Genomic DNA, 20,660 nt, shown 5'->3' with positions numbered 1-20,660 from the left:
TTGGGCATTTTAACATGATGTCTCTGGGATCCAAGGGCAGCAAGTACTTGTCAGGCCTCAGGTCGGGTTACATTTGCCATTGTCCCAGTGGCCAAAGGAGGCACGTGTTCAAGCTCAGATTCAGGGTTTGAGGGTGTTATCTATGGGAATGGTTACAGGGAGATTTGAACAAATTGGGTGATATTACTGAAAAAATCTACCACAGGTGGAAAGCCACCATAGCCTGTGTATATTTATTTCCAACAGTATAATCTTCCTGGGTTTGTGGGCTACTGATAACTAGAAAGTGAAATACTGTAGGAGAATGTGGAGAATGGAAATTTTCTTGCTCTCAGAAAGTTACTGAGTCCAGTAGATAAATGACCATACACCTCTGGTTGGAAAGTGAAATGGAATCACCGTGCAATGGGTCAAACTCTCTTCCCACCCCCTATTCTCAGTTCAAGTATCTGCCTCAATGTCCCATTTATGTTTGGTTATTATAACTTCCTTCTGAAGTTTGTAAGATTGTAAGTAATTTTCCTAGATTACAGATATTTTTAATCCTAGATTCTGTGTATTTCCTTGACTTGTTCAAATGAAAGAGAGGTAAGGGTGAATCTATCACTGTTGGCTGCCATCATCATAACCCTGTGGTGTCTTCCAAATTTTTCTTTACTTTATATTAAAACTGCACCTATATTCAAATCTATAAATATTGGTCAAGTGTTGTTTTCTTTGGTACAGATTGCGGGAAAATATGGTTGAAATAAGATAGTCCCTATGATAAGTAACTCATTATTTCACAGAAACTATATCTTGTGCTTCAGAATGAAAGTTTCTTGGGGGTGGTGTCCTAGGTCATGTGGTTCTAAGAATACACTTAGTTTGATCATTAAGATAAAGTGTATTCTTAATATATTCGAATTCTCTTTGTCACTCTCTCTTATCTCATACCCCCTCCCAATTTAAAGAGTCTTTGCTAAGAGTAAGCCCACTTTCTAAGTCCTTCCTTCTTCATTTACTTTGACAACCCTCATCTTGAAAACTTTTTCTATAGTTATTTTCCCAATTAAGCATCTCTCCTACCAAGTGTTAAAGTTTAACACAACACTAACATGTATTGGAGAGTAAAAAACCCTTTCATAGCTTATGGCAAGTTCAACTGACAAAGGTCCAGTGATTTCAGAATCTATGCCTGCTGCAGATTTTGTTTTTTTTTAACCTTCAAATTGTTTCCTTTTCCAGGGAGTTGCTTTTAAAAGACCTGAATTTTATCATTCGTCTACGTATTTAGAGTGTTAGTGTTTTAATACTTTAATGATTTATGTGGAAGAATTTTTTTGAATTCAGTCCTAAATGCAAATTGTTCTTAAGTACTCTGTCTTGACTAACATCATCTAATGTTAAAATCTGGTTTTACTACATTTTTAGAAAAGAGTTTAACACACAGATAATCTTAAATTTGCTGTACTGTAGAGCTCTGTGATCTCCAACCAGAACGACTTGTAACATTTTGTTCTTCTAAATAGCCTCAATCAAATGGTGACTGCCTACTCTTCCTGACTAAGCTGAAAAGAAACTTACTGCTTCATTTAATTCTGCATTTATCATTCAACAAATATTTATGAGACCCCTGAAACAGTCAAGGCATTGGCCTAAACCCTGAAAATACAAAGTTGTATAATACAAAATGTCCTACTCAGGAAGATCACATCCTTGTGATGGATATAGACAAGTAAGCAAAGAGTTAATAGCCCATGCTGTAACAGGGACATAAAATAGCATCTCTGGGAAACAGAGGAGGAGGTGAAAGCAAAGGAAGAAGTGATTTGGTGAGACATAACAAGTTAACTATGGAAAAGGCCAAGAAAAGGACCAAGTGAGAAGTGAGGACAAATCTGAGTTAAGAACTGGAAGGTGCTAATGGGGATCAAACAGGAAAGCTGGAAAAGTGTTCAACTGAGTCCTAGAGAATCTGGGGGAATGATCTGTTGCTTTGAATCTTCAAACACTTTCTGCAATATTATGTTCCATTTGAAACGCTTTAATCATGACTGCTAGCCCACATGCAAACACATTCTTCCATGTCCCTGTGAGAAATAATTCTACCCATAGCCAAGAGCCTAGCATTCCAGAAACTTAAGCCATGATACAGAAATCCAAATTCAATTCAACACCATCTGCATAACCAGCTGTTCACCTCCCATATTTCCTTCTTTTTTCATGTACCACATGTTCATGGGAAAAAAGAAATTATGAATGAAAATGTTATCTGTGCTTTGAAGTCCTACATTTCATAACCCCAAAGTCTTCCACTGATGTTCTCTGACAGCATTGTTTATGCCACCTGGAGAAGCAGATTATATTTCCTTGGGGCAGGACTCAGGTATTTGGTAACTTTTAACAGGATCTTCATACTAAGATCCTAAAAGCATACTCCAGAAAACCAGCACATGTGTCTGGCGATTTGTTAGAAGGGTTACATTCAGCAAGCACCTTGTCAGTTGGCAGGCACTCACCAACCACATCACAATTTTTGAGTCAGGCTCTTCTTTTTGCCCTATGCTTCTTTTCCAGTGGCCTTGACTTCCTGTTCACACATCCATCCATTTATTCATCCACAGACATTTACCTAATGCCTATTACATACTCAATAGACAACATACAACAAACATATCTTTCAAGTATTGTCAATTGATCAAAGATTTCTTTTTCCTCTTTTATTCCCCTTGGTCACTGAAGGTAATAAAAGTATCTAACTTACAGGGCATTTTTAAGCACTAAATGAAATAGTGCAAGTCAAGACTTAAAACACAGGCTGGTGGGGCACCTGGCTGCTTCAGTTGGTAGAGCATGAGACTCCTGATCTCGTGATCGTGAGTCCAAGCCCCACCCTGGGCATAGATCTTACTATCAATCAGTCAGTCAATCACAGACTGGTCCGTAGTAAGTATGCATTATGTATTTGCTATTAATATTATAATAATGTCAAAAAATAGGATTAATACAGAGCCCATAAATGTTATGACCCACAGCACTTTTATGAATGTAACTAATTATAAGTAAGTATTCTTATAATTGTGCCTTGTCTATTTTGGCCACACATACACACAAATTAAACAATTATCCAGTACATTAGAATAGTATTACAGCTTATAAATGATGCAATTTGGTTTTTTTTTTTAAAGATTTTATTTATTTATTTGACAGAGATAGAGACAGCCAGCAAGAGAGGGAACACAAGCAGGGGGAGTGGGAGAGGAAGAAGCAGGCTCACAGTGGAGGAGACTGATGTGGGGCTCGATCCCATAACGCTGGGATCACGCCCTAAGCCGAAGGCAGACGCTTAACCGCTGTGCCACCCAGGCGCCCCTCAATTTGGGTTTTTTAAAATGTATAGTTTGTTAAACAAAATCCAGTTGGTCTAGGATTATACTTCCTTGTCATTTCAGTCAACCATTGTGGGAACAAAGGTATGATTTGTTGCTTTGTTGATTTATTTCTGTAAATATAAAGTTTATTATTGCACGGAAACACAAAGGCGGCACATCAGTAAAACACTAATATAGTATTTAATTAGATAAATCCTAAAATTAACCTAAAAATAATAAAACTATGTTGTTGAGAGGACTTTGAAAGACAAGGTTGAGTCCGATTTTATGATTCATGCCAAGTAGGCATTCTGAAAGACAAAGAATCTAAACATCTCATCTCTTTGCTTCCTTTTCTATCTGTTCCAGAACAGCATGCCTTCAAAGCAGCCTGGCATAACGTATTTTGTGCATAATGTCTACGTGTACCTTTTGTTGTCCCAGATAATTGCTGTAGAAACCTTACGATCCTCCAAAAAGTGCATTTTTTCCTCTTCTATTTTTGATCTATGATTTCCACAAATTAAAAAAAAACCAAATATGATTAAAAAGATTGCTTGAAGACTATGAACTTGAGGTCAGAGGAGTCAAAGTCTTCTTCCCTTATCTGCCTTTATTAAAAAAAAAAAAGATGGGAAGAATTAGGATTCTGGAGAAGTTATTGCAATATGGAAACCTACAAACATTTTGTAAGTTTATGCCTTCAAGTTTTCCCTGGGAGATCCTATGGCAAGGAAGTTTTATTATGAGGTTTGCAGGATCCGTTAATATGCTATAAGTCTATTACCCAGAGACCCAAGCAACCAGGAACACTGGAATAGAATTTCTCCTCCTCATAATATATCTATAGTGCATTTTATTTAATTTTAAATGTCATCAATATCACAAACTGAGACTCGAAAGTTGCTAGGGCTATCTGGCAAATTAACTGGAGGGGATTAGAAAAGTAAAATTACATGAGGGTTTGTAGTTTTGTTTAAGAATGTGGGAAGTCTGTGAGCAAATGCCTACCTGACAGAGAGGAGAGAACAGGTATCTCTGCAGACTTGAGTCCAAGGCCTGTGGAGAGAAGGGCTGAAACAGAAACTGAAGGAGCTGTCTTCAAGGACTGTCGGACAGTCGGGGGGTACAGGCTGCACTGATCAGATCCCTAGACAAAAAGTGAGGAGGCTTCTACTTGTTTCTGCCTGGAACACACATCTAATACATCAAGGGTCTTCACACAATGGTCCTAATTAACCTTCAAAAGACTTATTAGGCAAAGGTCATCATTGTGGAACTAATGAGTCATGGCAAGTGTTACAGACTGAACTGTGCCCCCCCCCCAATTCATATACTGATGCCCTAACCCCCAGTACCTCATAATGTGACTATAATTGGAGATGGGGGTCTTTAAATAAGTGATTAAATTGAGTCCATTAGGGTGGGCCTTCACCCAATCTGACTGGTGTTTTCATAGGAAGAGGAAATTCAGACACATGAAAGAGACACCATGCACAGAGAAAAGACCACGTGAGGGCACAGCAAGAAGGCAGCCTCTGCAAGTCAAAGAAAAAGGCCTCAGAAGAAATTAAGACTACTGACACTTTGATCTTAGACTTTCAGCCTCCAGAACTATGAGAGAATAAAACTGTGTTGTTTAAGCCACCCTTTCAGTGGTATTTCGTTATGGAAGCCCCAGAAACCTAATATACCAGGAAGTCAAAAGTATAGAGACTGAATGTAATAGACAGATTAGTTTAGAAACATACATGAAACAGGGGCGCCTGGGTGGCACAGCGGTTAAGCGTCTGCCTTCGGCTCAGGGCATGATCCCAGGGTCTTGGGATCGAGCCCCACATCAGGCTCCTCTGCTGTGAGCCTGCTTCTTCCTCTCCCACTCCCCCTGCTTGTGTTCCCTCTCTCACTGGCTGTCTCTATCTCTGTCAAATAAATAAAATCTTTAAAAAAAAAAAACATACATGAAACAAACCATGGGAGTATTCAGACATAAGTGAGAGGGAGCTGAGGCCCCAGGAATCCTTCAATTTCTTCATCAGTAGAAATAACAGGCCAACCACATAGGGTTTTAGTAAGGATTAAATGAGTTGATATATTGATCAACTCATTTAATAAGTCATTTATATATATATATTATTAAGCTATGTAGGAAGACAGTGATGTATGTGTTAGCTATAAGTATTTTTATTATTATTATCATTATGGGCAGACAATAGTCAAAATCTTGACTTAATCTTCACAAAAATTCTTAGATGACTGAGACATGGTAAGTCTAGCTACTCAAGTTCACACCATCAGTAAGTGGACCCAAGATTTGACCTGAAGCATTACAGACCCATAATATTATTGTGCTCCGTAGAAACAAATTTATTTACGATGCAAAATAGATCAAATGGAGTACTAAATGCCAAATGGATCACTAAACAGAAGTTATGTTTATGTTTACAAGATTTACATTAATCCCAGTGACTACTCCACATGACAAATTTACAATTAAAAATATATATACTCACTCATTTTACTACTGCAGTCTGAGAAGTAGAGAATGATACTATTTAGACAGTGTATTGAAGCAATCAGCTTCTCTATTTTTTTTCTGAAAACACAGTATCTGTTATTAATAAGTAATTAAGGGAAACAGTCAGTGATAAACATTTGATTGAGGTAAACAGAAATAAAGAGCTTTTAGAATATATTCAGAATGTGGGGTCCCTGGGTGGCTTAGTTGGTTATCTGACTCTTGGTTTTGGCTCAGGTCATGAGCTCAGGGTTATAGGATCAAGACTGGGCTCTACACTCAGCATGGAGTCTGCTTGCCCCCTCTCTCTCCCTCATCCCGCTTGTGCTTTCTCTCTCTCAAATAAAATAGATAAATTCTTAAAAAAAAAAAAAAAGAATATGTTCAGAATGTTTTACCATATGCACTTTAATATTTTTCTATATCTTTGATTTTAAAAATTTATTCTGGAAGTAGAAATATCTGAATCCCAGATTGAACAACGCATTCTAAAAGAATACATTGTTCCCATTTACAAGTTCTTTAATTCACAAACAAGTTTTTTTATTTGATGGAAGAAGGCATTTTATATTTTCTTTGATGTGCATGTGCTTGGACTAAGAAATACTTCCTCATCTTCTTTAAGTACAAAATTGTATATGCAAAGTGGTGGTCTGTGGAAAGAGAAAAAGAAAGAGAGAAAAATAACTATTAGTAAAAAGCAGCAAAGTTTATATTTTTTCCTCATAAACATTAGAATATTCAATGTCTGTAATTAATTAGTTTTCCAAATGCAGGGACAAACCTATGGCATCGTTTCCATTCCATCTCATTTGGCTATCCAGGGATGAAGTAGACACAATATTTATGAAAAAGAAAAAACTCTCTGTGTTTCAATTTCTTCTCTGCTTGATGCTTCAGTTGGATAGTTACTTTATATGTGAGATATTTTTGGATACTGAAATAGCTGAAGCCTGAACTCCGTGCTTAGTGGCTAGGCCATTTTTTTCTACCGTGATAGCCACCATCAAAGAATTGGGCTTAATTGCATACACAGATTTTCTAATAATCTGATCAGTCCTCTCTTCCACCTACTAAAATGGAGATAATAATCAGAAAGAATTCTATATCTTGGAGAGATTGTGTATTTAGCATTTGAAGACTTCTGAAAAGTCAAGTCACTGTGATGAATCAAGCATCTTGTCTAGTTTTTATCTTCTCGTTGATGTCTTAAAAAAACTTTAAAAACCTTCTTAAAATCCTTAAAAAAGTAATCAAGTAGAATAAGAAAAGATTGGTTAAAATTCAGGGAAGGAGCTAAGGAAAAAAATACTCCTATGTGAGCAATAGCAACTTAGTCAAGGAAAAGGGACAATTCAGCTGCACGGGTGCTGACTGCTCACCTTTACTTGACAAATGCATTGCTCTAGTTCAAGATGTACATTGCTCCCAGGCTCCTTCTAGCTTGGTTAGGACGCCATCAAACAAGCTTTTAAAATATTCAATAGCATTTTTAGTTTAAGTTATTCAATTTTTAAATAAATAAATTTTCTACATTTGCTAATGTGTTTAAAAGTAATAAAATATGTGGGGCGCCTGGGTGGCGCAGTCGTTAAGCATTTGGCTTCAGCTCAGGGCATGATCCCGGCGTTCCGGGATCAAGCTCCACATCAGGCTCCTCCACTAGGAGCTTGCTTCTTCCTCTCCCACTCCCCCTGCTTGTGTTCCCTCTCTCACTGCCTGTCTCTCTCTGTCTAATAAATAAATAAATAAATAAACCTTAAAAAAAATAAAAATAAAAAAATAAAAGTAATAAAATATAGACATTCATTTTTTATTATAAAAACTGATACAGAATACTACAGTATCTTCCATTTGAAATAATAAAGGCATCTTGAAATTTTAATTTTAATACTATAACAGTAAACGTAAAATGGTAATACTTCAATCTTATTAAGAGTTTTAGGTGCCAGCAAAAGTAGAATTTTGTTATATTATCAAAGATCATCAACCTTCAGGGGCGCCTGGGTGGCACAGCGGTTAAGCGTCTGCCTTCGGCTCAGGGCGTGATCCCGGCGTTATGGGATTGAGCCCCACATCAGGCTCTTCCACTATGAGCTTGCTTCTTCCTCTCCCACTCCCCCTGCTTATGTTCCCTCTCTCGCTGGCTGTCTCTATCTCTGTCAAATAAATAAATAAAATCTTAAAAAAAAAAAAAGATCATCAACCTTCAAAATTACCAACCATGCAAAGAAGCAGGAAAATGGGCCCATCTGAGGGTTGCCACTGAAACCAAACCAGAACTAGCACAGATGTGAGAATCAGCAGGGGACATTAAAAGAATTATTATAACTTTATTCCATGCATTCGAATAGTTAAATAGAGACATGAGAGATATAAAAAGATCCCAATCAAACTTTCAGAGGTGAAAACTACTATGTCTGAGATGAAAAACAACCTGGATGGGATTAATAGCAGATTAAACATTGCAGAATAACAGTGAACTTGAAGACATAGCAACAGAAACTATTCAAAATAAAATACAGAGAGAAAATGAAATTTAAAAATTAACAGAGCATCAGTGAGCTGTGGGATAACCTCAAGCAGCCTAATGAACTTGAAATTGGAGTCCCCAAAGGGAAAGGAAAGAGAAGAGACTTAGGAAAATATATTTTAAAAAAATAATTATGATTTTAAATGAAATTTGATGAAAGCTATAAACCTTCGGGTCCAAGAAGGTCAACAAATGCCAAACACAAGAGGTATGAAGAAAATTACAAGTCACATCATAACTAAACTTCTTAAAATCAGTGTTAAGGAGACAATCTTAAAACCAGCCAGAGCAAAAAAGGTGCATAATCTTCACAAGAACAAAGGAAGGAGAGTAATAGATTTCTCATTAGGATCAATTCATGGTAGAAGACAGTCCAGCAACATCTTTAACTAATGGAACTTAAATAAATAAATAAATAAAAACAACAAAAACAAAACAAAAAAACCCTGTCAAACTAGACATCTATATCCAGAGAAATGATTTTTCAAAACGAAGGCATCATAAAGACTTTTTCAGATACACAAAAGTTGAAAAAATTCACACCAGCAGACCCACACTACCACATAAAACAACACAAAAACCAACCAAACACAAAACGCTTTAAAGAACTCCTTTAGCCCAAAGGTAAATTATACCACATAAAAATATGCATCCACATAATAGTGAGAAGTACACCAGAAATGGTGACTTTTCCTAATTATTCATATCTCTAATAGAATGACTCTTTAAACAAAAATGATATACTGTATTATGAAGTTTCTAGCATATGTACAAGTAAATTGTATGCTAACAATAACATAAAAGCTAGGATGAGAGAAATGAAATTAATCTACTGTAACGTTCTCATGTTAAATGTGAAGTGGTAAAATTCACTTGAAGGTAGACTCTGATAAATTAAGGATTATAATATAATGCCCAAAGAAACCACTAAAATAATCAAAGAATTAATAATAATAATAATACCACAATAAGGAAATAAAATATAATCATAAGACTACTCTTTATCCAAAAGAAAGCAGACAATGACAAAACTGGGAGTGAAGAACAGATGAGACAAATAGAAAACAAAATGGTAAGATGATAGATTTAAACCCAACTGTATCAATCACATGTAACTAAATGATGTAAATATCCTCAATTAAATGGCAGAAGCCATCAACATCATTCGTCATTTGAGAAATCCAAATTAAAAACACAATATCTAGACACCTATTAGTATGGAGAAAAGAAAAACCAAACAACAAAAACACTGGGGAGGGTGCACCCTTTGATGATGTGGGAGAGCTATGGAACTCTGCTAAGTGCCAGTGGGAATGCAAAATGTACAGTCACTTTGGAAAACAGTCTGGCAGTTTCCTCTAAAGTTAAACATACACTTACAGTATGACCCAGCAATTTCACTTCTAGGTATTTATCCAAGGGAAATGAAAACTTATGTTCACATAAAAACCTACATGCAAATATTTATGTTGGCTTTATCCATAGATAGATATCAAAAACTGTGAACAAACCATATGTCTTCAAACTGGTGAGTGGATAAACGAACCGTGGTATATACATACAATGGAATACTATTCATCAATAACATTCCATTGGTATAAGCAACAAAATGCATAAATTTTGAATGTACGAAGCTAAGTGAAAAAAAGCCATACTCAAAAGGCTACATACTATTATGGTTCCATTTATACAATGTTCTGGAAAAGGCAAAACTAGAGACAGCGCATGCCGGGGAGTAGGAGTGGGGTTGAAAATAAGGGGGGTAGCACAAGGCAGTTTTTGTCATTGATGGAAATGTCCTGTATCTTGAATGTGATGGTCCTTACATGACTCCATGAATGTGTCAAAACTCATGAAACCATACACCAAAAGGAGTACATTTTACTGTTCAGTAAAGTTTTAAAAAGTAGCTTTAGTTCAACTTTTCTCAGGAAGTCATCCCAGGTCACCTCCGCTGTGAATATTCCTCAGTCCCTAAGTTTAAAGGCCCTACTCTACTGGAAACATCCTGAAGGAGATCTGTGCTGTAGTCTCAGAGTTTGTTACAGAGAGATAATTACCGGCTGAATGCATACACAGTTTATCCGGACCATAAGGTGTCACATTTTTAAAACTCACATTCCCAATAATTTGGCAGCGCTAATTCTCATTAATTGCACATTATCTGTATGGACAGATCTAAATAGAAAAAGCAACTAAATCGTTATGGCAATTATCTAGGTAATTAAACTTAAAGCATACATTTCATCCAAGCATCTGTTAGCATCCCCAGTCAGCAAGGAATGTTAAGAATTTTGCTAACCGGGGAGCCTGGGTGGCACAGCGGTTAAGCATCTGCCTTTGGCTCAGGGCATGATCCCGGCGTTCTGGGATTGAGCCCCACATCCGGCTCCTCCTCTAGGAGCCTGCTTCTTCCTCTCCCACTCCCCCTGCTTGTGTTCCCTCTCTCGCTGGCTGTCTCTATCTCTGTCGAATAAATAAATAAAATCTTAAAAAAAAAAAAGTATGTACATTAAAAAAAAAAAAGAATTTTGCTAACCACCCACAAAATGTATTTTAGGTTACCCCCCACCCCGCCGTAGAAACAACTGCAACTAAATTTTGTAAATTCAGTAAATTTTCATGGCCTATTCACTGTTTAGATTTTACATAAAAATTGAAATTACACACATGCTTATTTTTTGCTCTATACCCTCTTCCAATTTCTTTACCCTATTTTTTACTTATTAACCAATGAATGAATTGGGTATAATAGCTGTCTATGCAAAAATGATTAAGAAGATAGGGAGTCACATATAATCATGGACACACCTGTCTGCTTTTTTACTCTTTCCTTTCCCCATATAAGGGACATAAAAAGGAGAAATGCATGGAGAAAGCAACCACTGTCTGTAGGCTCACCAACAACCTATATCAACCAAGTGTGAACATCATGTGCTGGGGTGGAGGATTTGAAAATGTTCTTCCTCCTTGATGTTCCCTCTATGAATATAGAACAAGGAAGTTGTTTGCCGTGCAGATAGTTTTCTATGCATCGATAGTCAGTATTTATGATAAGCAAGCATTGGGGGGGAAAAGCCCCCAGATGCCTAACAATAAAGGAAAGACTAATTTGAATAGTCCACAAAAGATGGAATATAATGGCAGCCATTAATTTATATGTTGGAAGAAAAAATGCTTCTGATCACGACCATGGTATTGCACGGCTCCAAGTACATTCCGTTCGCCTCGTTACCTGTGTGAATAGTGATGCCAGCAGCTCCTGCAGGGAGTACGCTGCACCATTCTCCACAGAAGCCGGCTTACCATTTAACGTAAACAATTAGATTCATGATTCACTTGTAACATGTGTGATGATAAGTAAGCATGACAAAATATTACCGTGATAGCTCCTGGTTATAGCGTTACATTTGAATTAAATTTTTAAATACTCCATAATGGGAATAAATCACTATATTAATTAGTGAAAAAAATGTTTATTCCTATCAAAATAACAGCAACTGAAAGAAAACAACAACATTAAAAACCCCAAAAAAGTCTGGCTTCAAATCATTGCACAGGCCCTTCTCAGCTGAGAAACCTTAGACTTGTTATGTAAAGCCTCTCCGTTTCTGTTCCCTTAGAAACAAAGAAAATACTTACCTCAGAGAGGTGTTGCAAAGGTTGCAAAAGCAGTGTCTGGGGTGTAGTAAATCTAAACACACTTAACCACTATTATTCATCTTGAAAATGGTTTACTAAATGTCGAAACTATTCAACGAAATGCAGTGTTAAATAACTAGGGAAGTTAACAGGAAGGAAGTAAGGCATTCAGGGCAAAGCCGCAAAACTGTCGATTTAAATATTAAATTAATTTGAAAAAGGACAAAATGTCTGAAGTTATACATCAACCCTCCATGATATACATTGGAGTAAATTATTTGAGGAGTTAGTACAATGTTCAACTCAAGTTGTCTTATCCGGCAAAATATTTCATTATAGCTATCCAGAACAATAAATATAACCACTTAGAAAACCTAACTTACCCCAAAATCATTTGAAGTATTCAGATCTTGAAAAACCTGAATTTGAGTGAGGCAGCTTAGCTATTCATTTACTGCCTTCATTCAGAGGTTAATAGCCAATCAAAATTATACTGAGTTTTTCGTTGTTAAATCAAAAGTAAGATAAATTACAAGCTAATCTACTTTTAATTAATGTTTTGCCTGATTTATCAAAATATTTTCAGTCTTTCTGTAGTGTCCTGTTATTTTTTTTCACCTTACAGGTAATATTATCTTCTCTGGTAATATTACCTCTAACATTCTTCATCCTACTCTCAATTTATAAACTTTGATTGAATGTGATCCAATCTTGTCACAGAGCAAGCATAAATCAAAGGACTTATTTCCCTGGCCAATCAGAAGAATCTACTTCCCTGACCACAGTGTGAGGTTCAAAGGTATGCACTTGCCCAAAGTCAGTGACTTGCAAAGAGAACTCTTTCCCCACCCATCCACAGGGATTTGAATTTGGAATCAAGTAGCAGCCAAGTTGGTATTACAAAGACTGAGGATGAAGCAGTGAGAATGGCAAAACCAGGAGCTAGCACAGCAATGAGCTTGGTCCTTTGAATGCAGCTAAGCCAGGAGCCATTATCTTCCATGGGATTTTCAGATACATCTGGCTACATGCCCCCTTTATCTTTAGGGATTTGCGGTTGGATTTTCTGTCTTTTGTAGTAAGAGTTTGCTTGTTTTTCCGCTACACAATATCATGCCTATAGTAAATAATAGAGCGCTTCAAAATTTGTTGAGAGTAAATCTCATGTTAAATGCTCTTACCAAAACAACAATAAAAAAAAAATGGTTAGACAATATAGGGTGGGGGACAAGGGGGTGGAGCTGGCCTCTTGCTTCACCTCGAGCAGCAGGGGCAAGTTCTTTAATGAATAAGCCATTTGGTGAAACACATCGGGTGGTGGTTAATTAATGTTTTGCCTTAACTGGCAAATGTCCATAGCTATTAGAAAGTATTTTGTTTACATCCTCAGACTGAAAAGGAAACTTTTTTTTTCTCTTTCCATATATGATATATAGGGAGAAGACTTTACTCTGAGACAATATGAATTCTTTACACTTTTTTTTTTAAAAGATTTTATTTATTTATTTGACAGAGATAGAGACAGCCAGCGAAAGAGGGAACACAAGCAGGGGGAGTGGGAGAAGAAGAAGCAGGCTCGTAGCGGAGGAGCCTGATGTGGGGCTCGATCCCACAACACCGGGATCATGCCCTGAGCCAAAGGCAGACGCTTAACTGCTGTGCCACCCAGGTGCCCCGAATTCTTTACACTTAAGCACCAGAAACAGAAGATATAAAATTACAACCTCTAAACTTCTCTGTTCATACTCACCTTCCTTATGCTCAGAGAGCTGTTAATGGGGAAGACAAAGGGGATATGATGGTGCAACAAGCTTGGGCCCTTTAAAACTTAGCTTTGGGGGACTACGAATATAGTTTGCATTCTTTTTTTTTTTTTTTCAAAGATTTTACTTATTTATTTGACAGAGAGAGAGAGCCAGAGAGAGAGGGAACACAAGCAGGGGGAGCGGGAGAGGAAGAAGCAGGCTCCCAGCGGAAGAGCCTGATGCGGGGCTCGATCCCATAACGCCAGGATCACGCCCTGAGCCGAAGGCAGACGCCTAACGACTGAGCCACCCAGGAGCCCCTATAGTTTGCATTCTTATGTTTAGTAGAAGCTTTGCATCTTTAAGATAATAAATACAGGGGGTGGGGAATAAATAATGTCTTAAAAAAGGTAATAAATACAGAGATCAGTTGAAGATTAAAAATCTTGAGCTCTAGTCCTTCAAACATGACCCCCTGATGTGTGTCTGTCTGTCTGTCTCTCTCTGGTATACTTTGGCAGGGAATAATGTTGCTAATATTCCTAGCTGAAAAGTTCTATATATTTTGTTATTTTTTTGTAGGCATTTCAATCAAAGGCAAAGAATAGTAAACTTATTCCTAGATTTTTTCCACTATAATGACATCTTACTTACTGACTTTTGAGTGGCTATTTTCATGCCAAAAGTTACAAAATAATTTTCACTTCAAAGAATCTTTCCAATTCTCCTTTTTTTATTTTTTTTCATTTTTAAAAAGATTTCATTTATTTCTTTTGAAGAGAGAGAGAGAACAATCAGGGAGACAGACAGGAGGAGAGGGAAGAGCAGGCTCCCTGCTGATCAGGGAGCCTGACGTGGGGCTCGATCCCAGGACCCCAGGATCATGACCTGAGCCAAAGGCAGATGCTTAACCAACTGAGCCACCCAGGTGCCTCCCCCCATTCTCCTCTTTTGATACAGACCTTAGCTAAATGCATATTCTTATCATTTATTATTTTCATTCTCCAAAAATTTTTATTTACTATGTGCAACATTCATAGAAAGGTAATTAGGGAATCAAGTATATAAATACAGAAACATAAAAAGAAATAAAAAGTAGGCTCTACTGCCAGCTAAAGAGAGATTTCTAGCAATCCACAAACCCATTGCTATTGGCTCTGAGATGACACTCATAGTTGGAACAAATCACATGTCACATATCCAAATAGACAGATAGTCAACTCATTAAAGAGGTCTTAGTGGTTCTTAGTGCTTTCACAGGGGTGTTTTTGTGGGAATATGAATTCTGCTGTGGTGAACATGTATATCAATATTGTGGGGACAAGGATAGTAGGAAAACCTCTTCAGTTATGAGCATACAGAACTAAGAAAAGCATATTAAATGGACTAAGAAAAATACTGCTGGAGTCTATCATCTTCCCAAAAAACCCCATCAAGTCATGATGTGGAATGGAGGTATTTGTGATACAACAGACAAGCCAGGATATATGATGGTAAAATTAAAGTGTAGAATCAGATTTTCCTCATGCTGTTATTGAATATATGCTAGAGCTTCACTTCTGTCAATATATTGTTGGGGTTGAATTTCCAATGATATGTAGAATCTTAGATACAAAGATGAAAATGCACTTTTTTTCTCTTCCTAAATAAAAATAAACTTAAGAGAAAGAGAAAAATCATTGAAAGTCATGGTGACTTCAACCTCCAAGACCATATGCCTCATTACAGAGTTTTCAGCCATTAAACCCCATCTAAAGAATTGTATAAAAGGAATCTCATCCACTTTGTAAAAATATATGTATAAATATATGAAATTATTGATCAACTTCTAAGGCAGATGTCTCTTTTTTTTCATTTTTATTGTGTCTAATGAAATGATTGTTTTTTTTCTTTGCTTAGGTAATGTGATTCCAAACTAAGTTTCATTCAAACTAATTTTCATTTTTAAAAAAGTGTATTTTGTAACTCTTAGATATTCTAATATTTATGTAAAATATAATCTGAAATGCACAATAAACAGATATTTGAATACATAAACTCTTAAAACATCTCTTAGCATACCAATATTTTCAAGTATAAAAGATTATACACTGAAACCAAAATTTAGTTTTCTTACCTTTCTGGATATGTAAGTGATTGTAACATGATACGTTGGATGTTGTATCTGCCTGTGAAACACTGCAAATTTGAGCCCTGAGAATATGCCAAACCAATGCTTGAAATATTTACAACATCATTTAAAAATTGAGCAAGAATCTTGACTTCTTGGAGCTCATTAAATGATCTGTTCTTCCTAAAGAGAGAATTTAATATGCTCAGCATATTAGTAAAATATAATTTAACTCTAAAGTCAATGTAATGTTAACAATGCAGGATGGAAAGAATAATCTTAAAGGAAAAAGGCCAAACAATAAAATATTTGTTAAAGTATTTATTAAAATAATTTAAAATATGACCCAGCAATTATACTACTAGGTATTTACCCAAAGGATACAAACATAGTGATCTGAAGGGGCACCTGCAACCCAATGTTTATAGCAGCAATGTCCACAATAGCCAAACTACGGAAAAAGCACAGATGTCCATCAACAGATGAATGGATAAAATACATTATATATTTATATATATAAAAATACATTGTACACATTGGGGCGCCTGGGTGGCATAGCGGTTAAGCGTCTGCCTTCGGCTCAGGGCGTGATCCCGGCGTTCTGGGATCGAGCCCCACATCAGGCTCTTCTGGTATGAGCCTGCTTCTTCCTCTCCCACTCCCCCTGCTTGTGTTCCCTCTCTCGCTGGCTGTCTCTATCTCTGTCGAATAAATAAATAAAATCTTTAAAAAAAAAATACATTGTACACACACACACACAATGGAATATTGCTCAGCCATCAAAAAAATTAAATCTGACCTTTTGCAATGACATGAATAGAACTAGAGGGTATTATGCTAAGCAAAATAAGTCAATCACAGAAAGGCAATTATCATATGATGTCACTCATATGTGGGATTTAAGAAACAAAACAGAGGATCATAGGGTAAGGGAGGGAAAAATAAAATAAGACAAAATCAGAGAGGGAGACAAACCATAAGAGACTCTTAACTACAGGAAACAAACAGGGTTGCTGAGGGGGAGGAAGTTGGAGGGATGGGGTAACTGGGTGATGGGCATTAAGGAGGGCACATGATGTAATGAGCACTGGGTGTTACATGCAACTGATGAATCACTGAACTCTACCTCTGAAACTAATAATACACTAATTGATTAATTTAATTAACTGAATTTAAATAAAATAAAATTTTTTAAAAACTAATTTAAAATAAGTTAAAACAAAATAAAATAATAATATATACACCTCCATATAAAATTATTGAGGATACTTTTTGAGAAAAAAGTGGGACATCTTGTCTTTCTGACTTGGTGTCTAGATTGTACATTTAAGATTAGAGAAGTCCCCTTATGCTTCTTTTTTTTAGACACTGAACAACTATCATAGTTCCCTGAATAGGCTGGATACTCAAATAATAATTCTTCATTGTTCTGTGCCATTTTACCAAATATTTGTGAATTAAAGGAATAATTATAAAAGCCTCAGATTCAAAAGGAAAAAATAAAGGTAGAATTTAATAAGTACAATTTTCTGAGCATTTACGGTATACCCAGAACTGTAATAAAGTTTGACATACTTAACTTTATTTAACTATCTTAACAACTCCCTTTATTAGGTACTATTCGTATTGCCATTAACAGACCAGAAAACTGAATATCAGAGCATAAGCTGGTGAAATGCAATTCCTAAGCTAGTGAATGCAAAGCCGGAACGCAAACACAGTCATGTCAATGTTCTTCATCACTACTCAAATTCCTCATCCTTGTGTGCCAGAAGCTTGGGGGCCTGGAGTCAGTTAGATCAATATGGATCTGCTTAACTACAAAGGGAACTCCAAAGAAGAAGGAAAAGGAGAAGGAGGAGCAGGAGGAGGAGGAAAGAAAAGGAGGGAGAGTGGGAGGAAGGGGGAGAGGTGAGGAGGAAGCAAGGGAAGAAGAGAGAAGAGAAGAAAAAGGAAGAGGAGAGGAAGAAAATTTAAAAAAAATCTATTGTACTGGGGCGCTTGGGTGGCTCAGTCAGTTAAACCTCTGACTCTTGATTTCGGTTCAGGTCATGATCTCAGGGTAATGGGCTTGAGCCCTGTGTGGGGCTCCACACTCAGCGCCAAGACTGCCTGAGATTCTCCCTTTCCCTTTGCCCCTCCCCCTGCTTGCATTTTTCTCCCTCTCTCTCTCTCTCTCTCTCAAATAAATAGATAAATCTTTAAAAGAATCTGTTGTATTAATTTCCTCCTTCAAGGCAACAATGATTTGCTTGAGCAAAGGCAACAATCATATGTAGGACAGATGAAGAGTGTGTCCAGCACTTGTGCCATCTTACATTTATCCCCACCATTTCCTCCTCTCGATTCTTCAAAACAGCTAGGCCCAAAAAAGGTTGTCATCACACACCTCAAAGCCCATCTCTGATCCCTCCAGGCACTGTTACTACCTCCGCTTTCACGGATTATAACATCAATGATCATATCTCTAATTTCTGTCCAAGACCTTACCTGGATTTTGCAGAGATATTTCAAAGTCAGTATGTCCAGATGGGAACGTGCTATCTTTCCCTATAATTTCACACCCACTCTAATGGTTTCGGATACCAACTGTTTGTTCATGACCACCAAATCTCTGCCTCTCACTGAGCTCCATCTGCTGAGATCCAGACACACATACCTACTGTTATTCACCATGTCTACTTGGATATCTCAAGCTCAGTAGATTCAAATCTAAATGACATCTTCCCCAACAACCATTCCTCACCAAAAAACAAAACAAAACCTGACAGCTTACAAATTTCTTTATCATTTTAAATGGCACCACCACCTATTACCCAAGCCAGACAATCAGTATTCACCCTTGATATCCCCTCTTTCAACCCCTACTTCCAATCTATCATAAATTGTAACTGACTATACCTATGAAATATCTTGAATCTGCTTTGAATCCATCCTCAGTTTCCATCTCCACTGCAAGCACTCAGGACACCATTGTTTCTTGCCTATATTCTTGCAACAACATCCTGTCTTTTCCGTCATCAACTCACTGTGATCAAATTGTTTTTCCAAAATAAAGATCCAATCCCACCTCCAACCGGGCTGCCCCAACTAAAACACTTTAGTGGTTTTCATTTGCCCAGTGAGTAAAATATAATCCTAGAAATGCCCTATAAGTTCTAGTTCTTACAAAATCTAGGGGTTTTCTACCTCTCTCATATCTCTCTTGCTTTCCCTGCCTCCATTCTAAGACATTATAAAATTTCTTCAGTTCCTAAAATGGGCTATGTTCCCTCCTATTTCAGGATCTATGCATTTGTTGACCCTTCTGCCTGGAATACAGCAAAGCAGACGAATTCCTGCTTATCATTTAGGTCTCAACTAATATGAAATGGCCTTAGAGAAACTTTTAGTGACCTCACTACTCCCTATTTTATATTTCTGTACACACTATAATTTGCTTCGAGACATTTTTCAGATTTTATTTATGTATTTTTATTTATTTTTGATTACTGTTATATCCTTCATCAAGCTGTAATTTTAATGAGGGTAGGACCATGTCTATTTTTCTCATCACAGTATCCTTGGCACTTTGGACAGTCCCTAGCTCAACGAGATACACATTAAAAATTGTTTGAATAGAGGAATGATGAACATCATCATTTTATTTGTATTATGTATTTGTAAAGTCTGTTGGCTGCACTGGACAGAAATTATGTAAAGACAGCAATTTAATTTGTCCAGAACTGTATCCTAATTTCTAGTACATTACTGGCTTATAGAAACTTTCAAAATATTATATTGAATGATTAAATTGGCTCCTCTCCATGACCTCCTAGCTCAGTAAATGGCACCATAACTTAAATATTTGCCTCAAAACTGATTTCTTTCCTTCACTTTCACATATTTAGTTAATCATAAAAACACATCTAATCTAAATCCTAAACACACACACACACACACACACACACAAACACACACATTTCCATGGATTTAGTCCAGGCCTCCATTATCTCTCACAGAAATTATTACGATAGCCACCTCTCTGGACTTGTGCCACTCTAATCTCTCCATTACTCATCCTCTGAGGGAATTGTTCTAACCAGAATGTCCAAAATTGATACCTCCTGTTTAAATTCCTATGTTGATATATTAATATATTTGGCATCATATTATAACGTGTGAGTAATTTTCAGTGACATAAAAAATGATTACGCTGTAGCATTCAGTATAAAAATCAGGATAAGATCCTAATTTTGCTAAGTGCAAAAAATACTGCACAGGGGTATGGCAAAAAGAAAGAGGAAGGAAAGGAGGAGGTAGAGGAAGAGGAGGAGACATAGATGTAGACCAAATAATAAATGTGAACATCCCTGGATGATATAATTATATATGACTCTCATTTTCTATTGTATGACACATTTTCTACAGTGAACAAATATTCCTTTTCAATTTTGAAAAGGGAAACAAAAGGTCATTAAAAAGTCTCTGGCTTCCCTGGTTTCTGAAACAGTTAGAATCCCAAAGCATGACCAAAGCTATTAGCAAAGAATTATTAATAGAAAAACAATAAAGCCTTTGGCCAAGCTTAAATGGACATATTTACCATGAATATGTCATCCATGTTTTATATTCCTTCATGAAAAATGCACTAAGTCAAGTATGTGAATCAAACGCATCAATATTTCATGGTATTCTGCATAGACAATGATGTTTATAAAGGAAATCAAGAATCACAATTTCATTGCCTTCTGAACAAGTTGGAAACAACTTCTCTAGG

The 20,660-nt window shown here is 36.7% G+C and overlaps 1 protein-coding gene across 4 annotated transcripts in view; it reads right to left on the bottom strand.

The window, feature by feature from the left end:
• Nucleotides 1-6,226: 6,226 nt before the first annotated feature.
• The window catches only part of LIPI (lipase I), a 60,507-nt gene continuing 46,073 nt past the window's right edge, over nucleotides 6,227-20,660 (bottom strand). For 3 of the 4 annotated variants that reach the window (XM_040621097.1, XM_008701735.2, XM_008701734.2), the window contains exons 9-10: nucleotides 15,908-16,084; nucleotides 6,232-6,524 (exon numbers count right to left, since the gene is read on the bottom strand). In XM_040621097.1, coding sequence (XP_040477031.1) covers nucleotides 6,437-6,524; nucleotides 15,908-16,084 — 265 coding nt within the window. In that variant the 3' untranslated portion in view covers nucleotides 6,232-6,436. Of the gene's footprint in view, nucleotides 6,525-15,907; nucleotides 16,085-20,660 lie in introns of all 4 variants that reach the window. The other variant, XM_008701737.2, reaches the window with a different exon arrangement.

This window comes from Ursus maritimus, unplaced genomic scaffold (assembly GCF_017311325.1).
Source record: "Ursus maritimus isolate PB19 unplaced genomic scaffold, ASM1731132v1 scaffold_4, whole genome shotgun sequence".
Classification (NCBI taxonomy): domain Eukaryota; kingdom Metazoa; phylum Chordata; class Mammalia; order Carnivora; family Ursidae; genus Ursus; species Ursus maritimus.
Note: the sequence above shows the minus strand (reverse complement) of the source record. Positions and strands in the feature narration are given on the sequence as shown.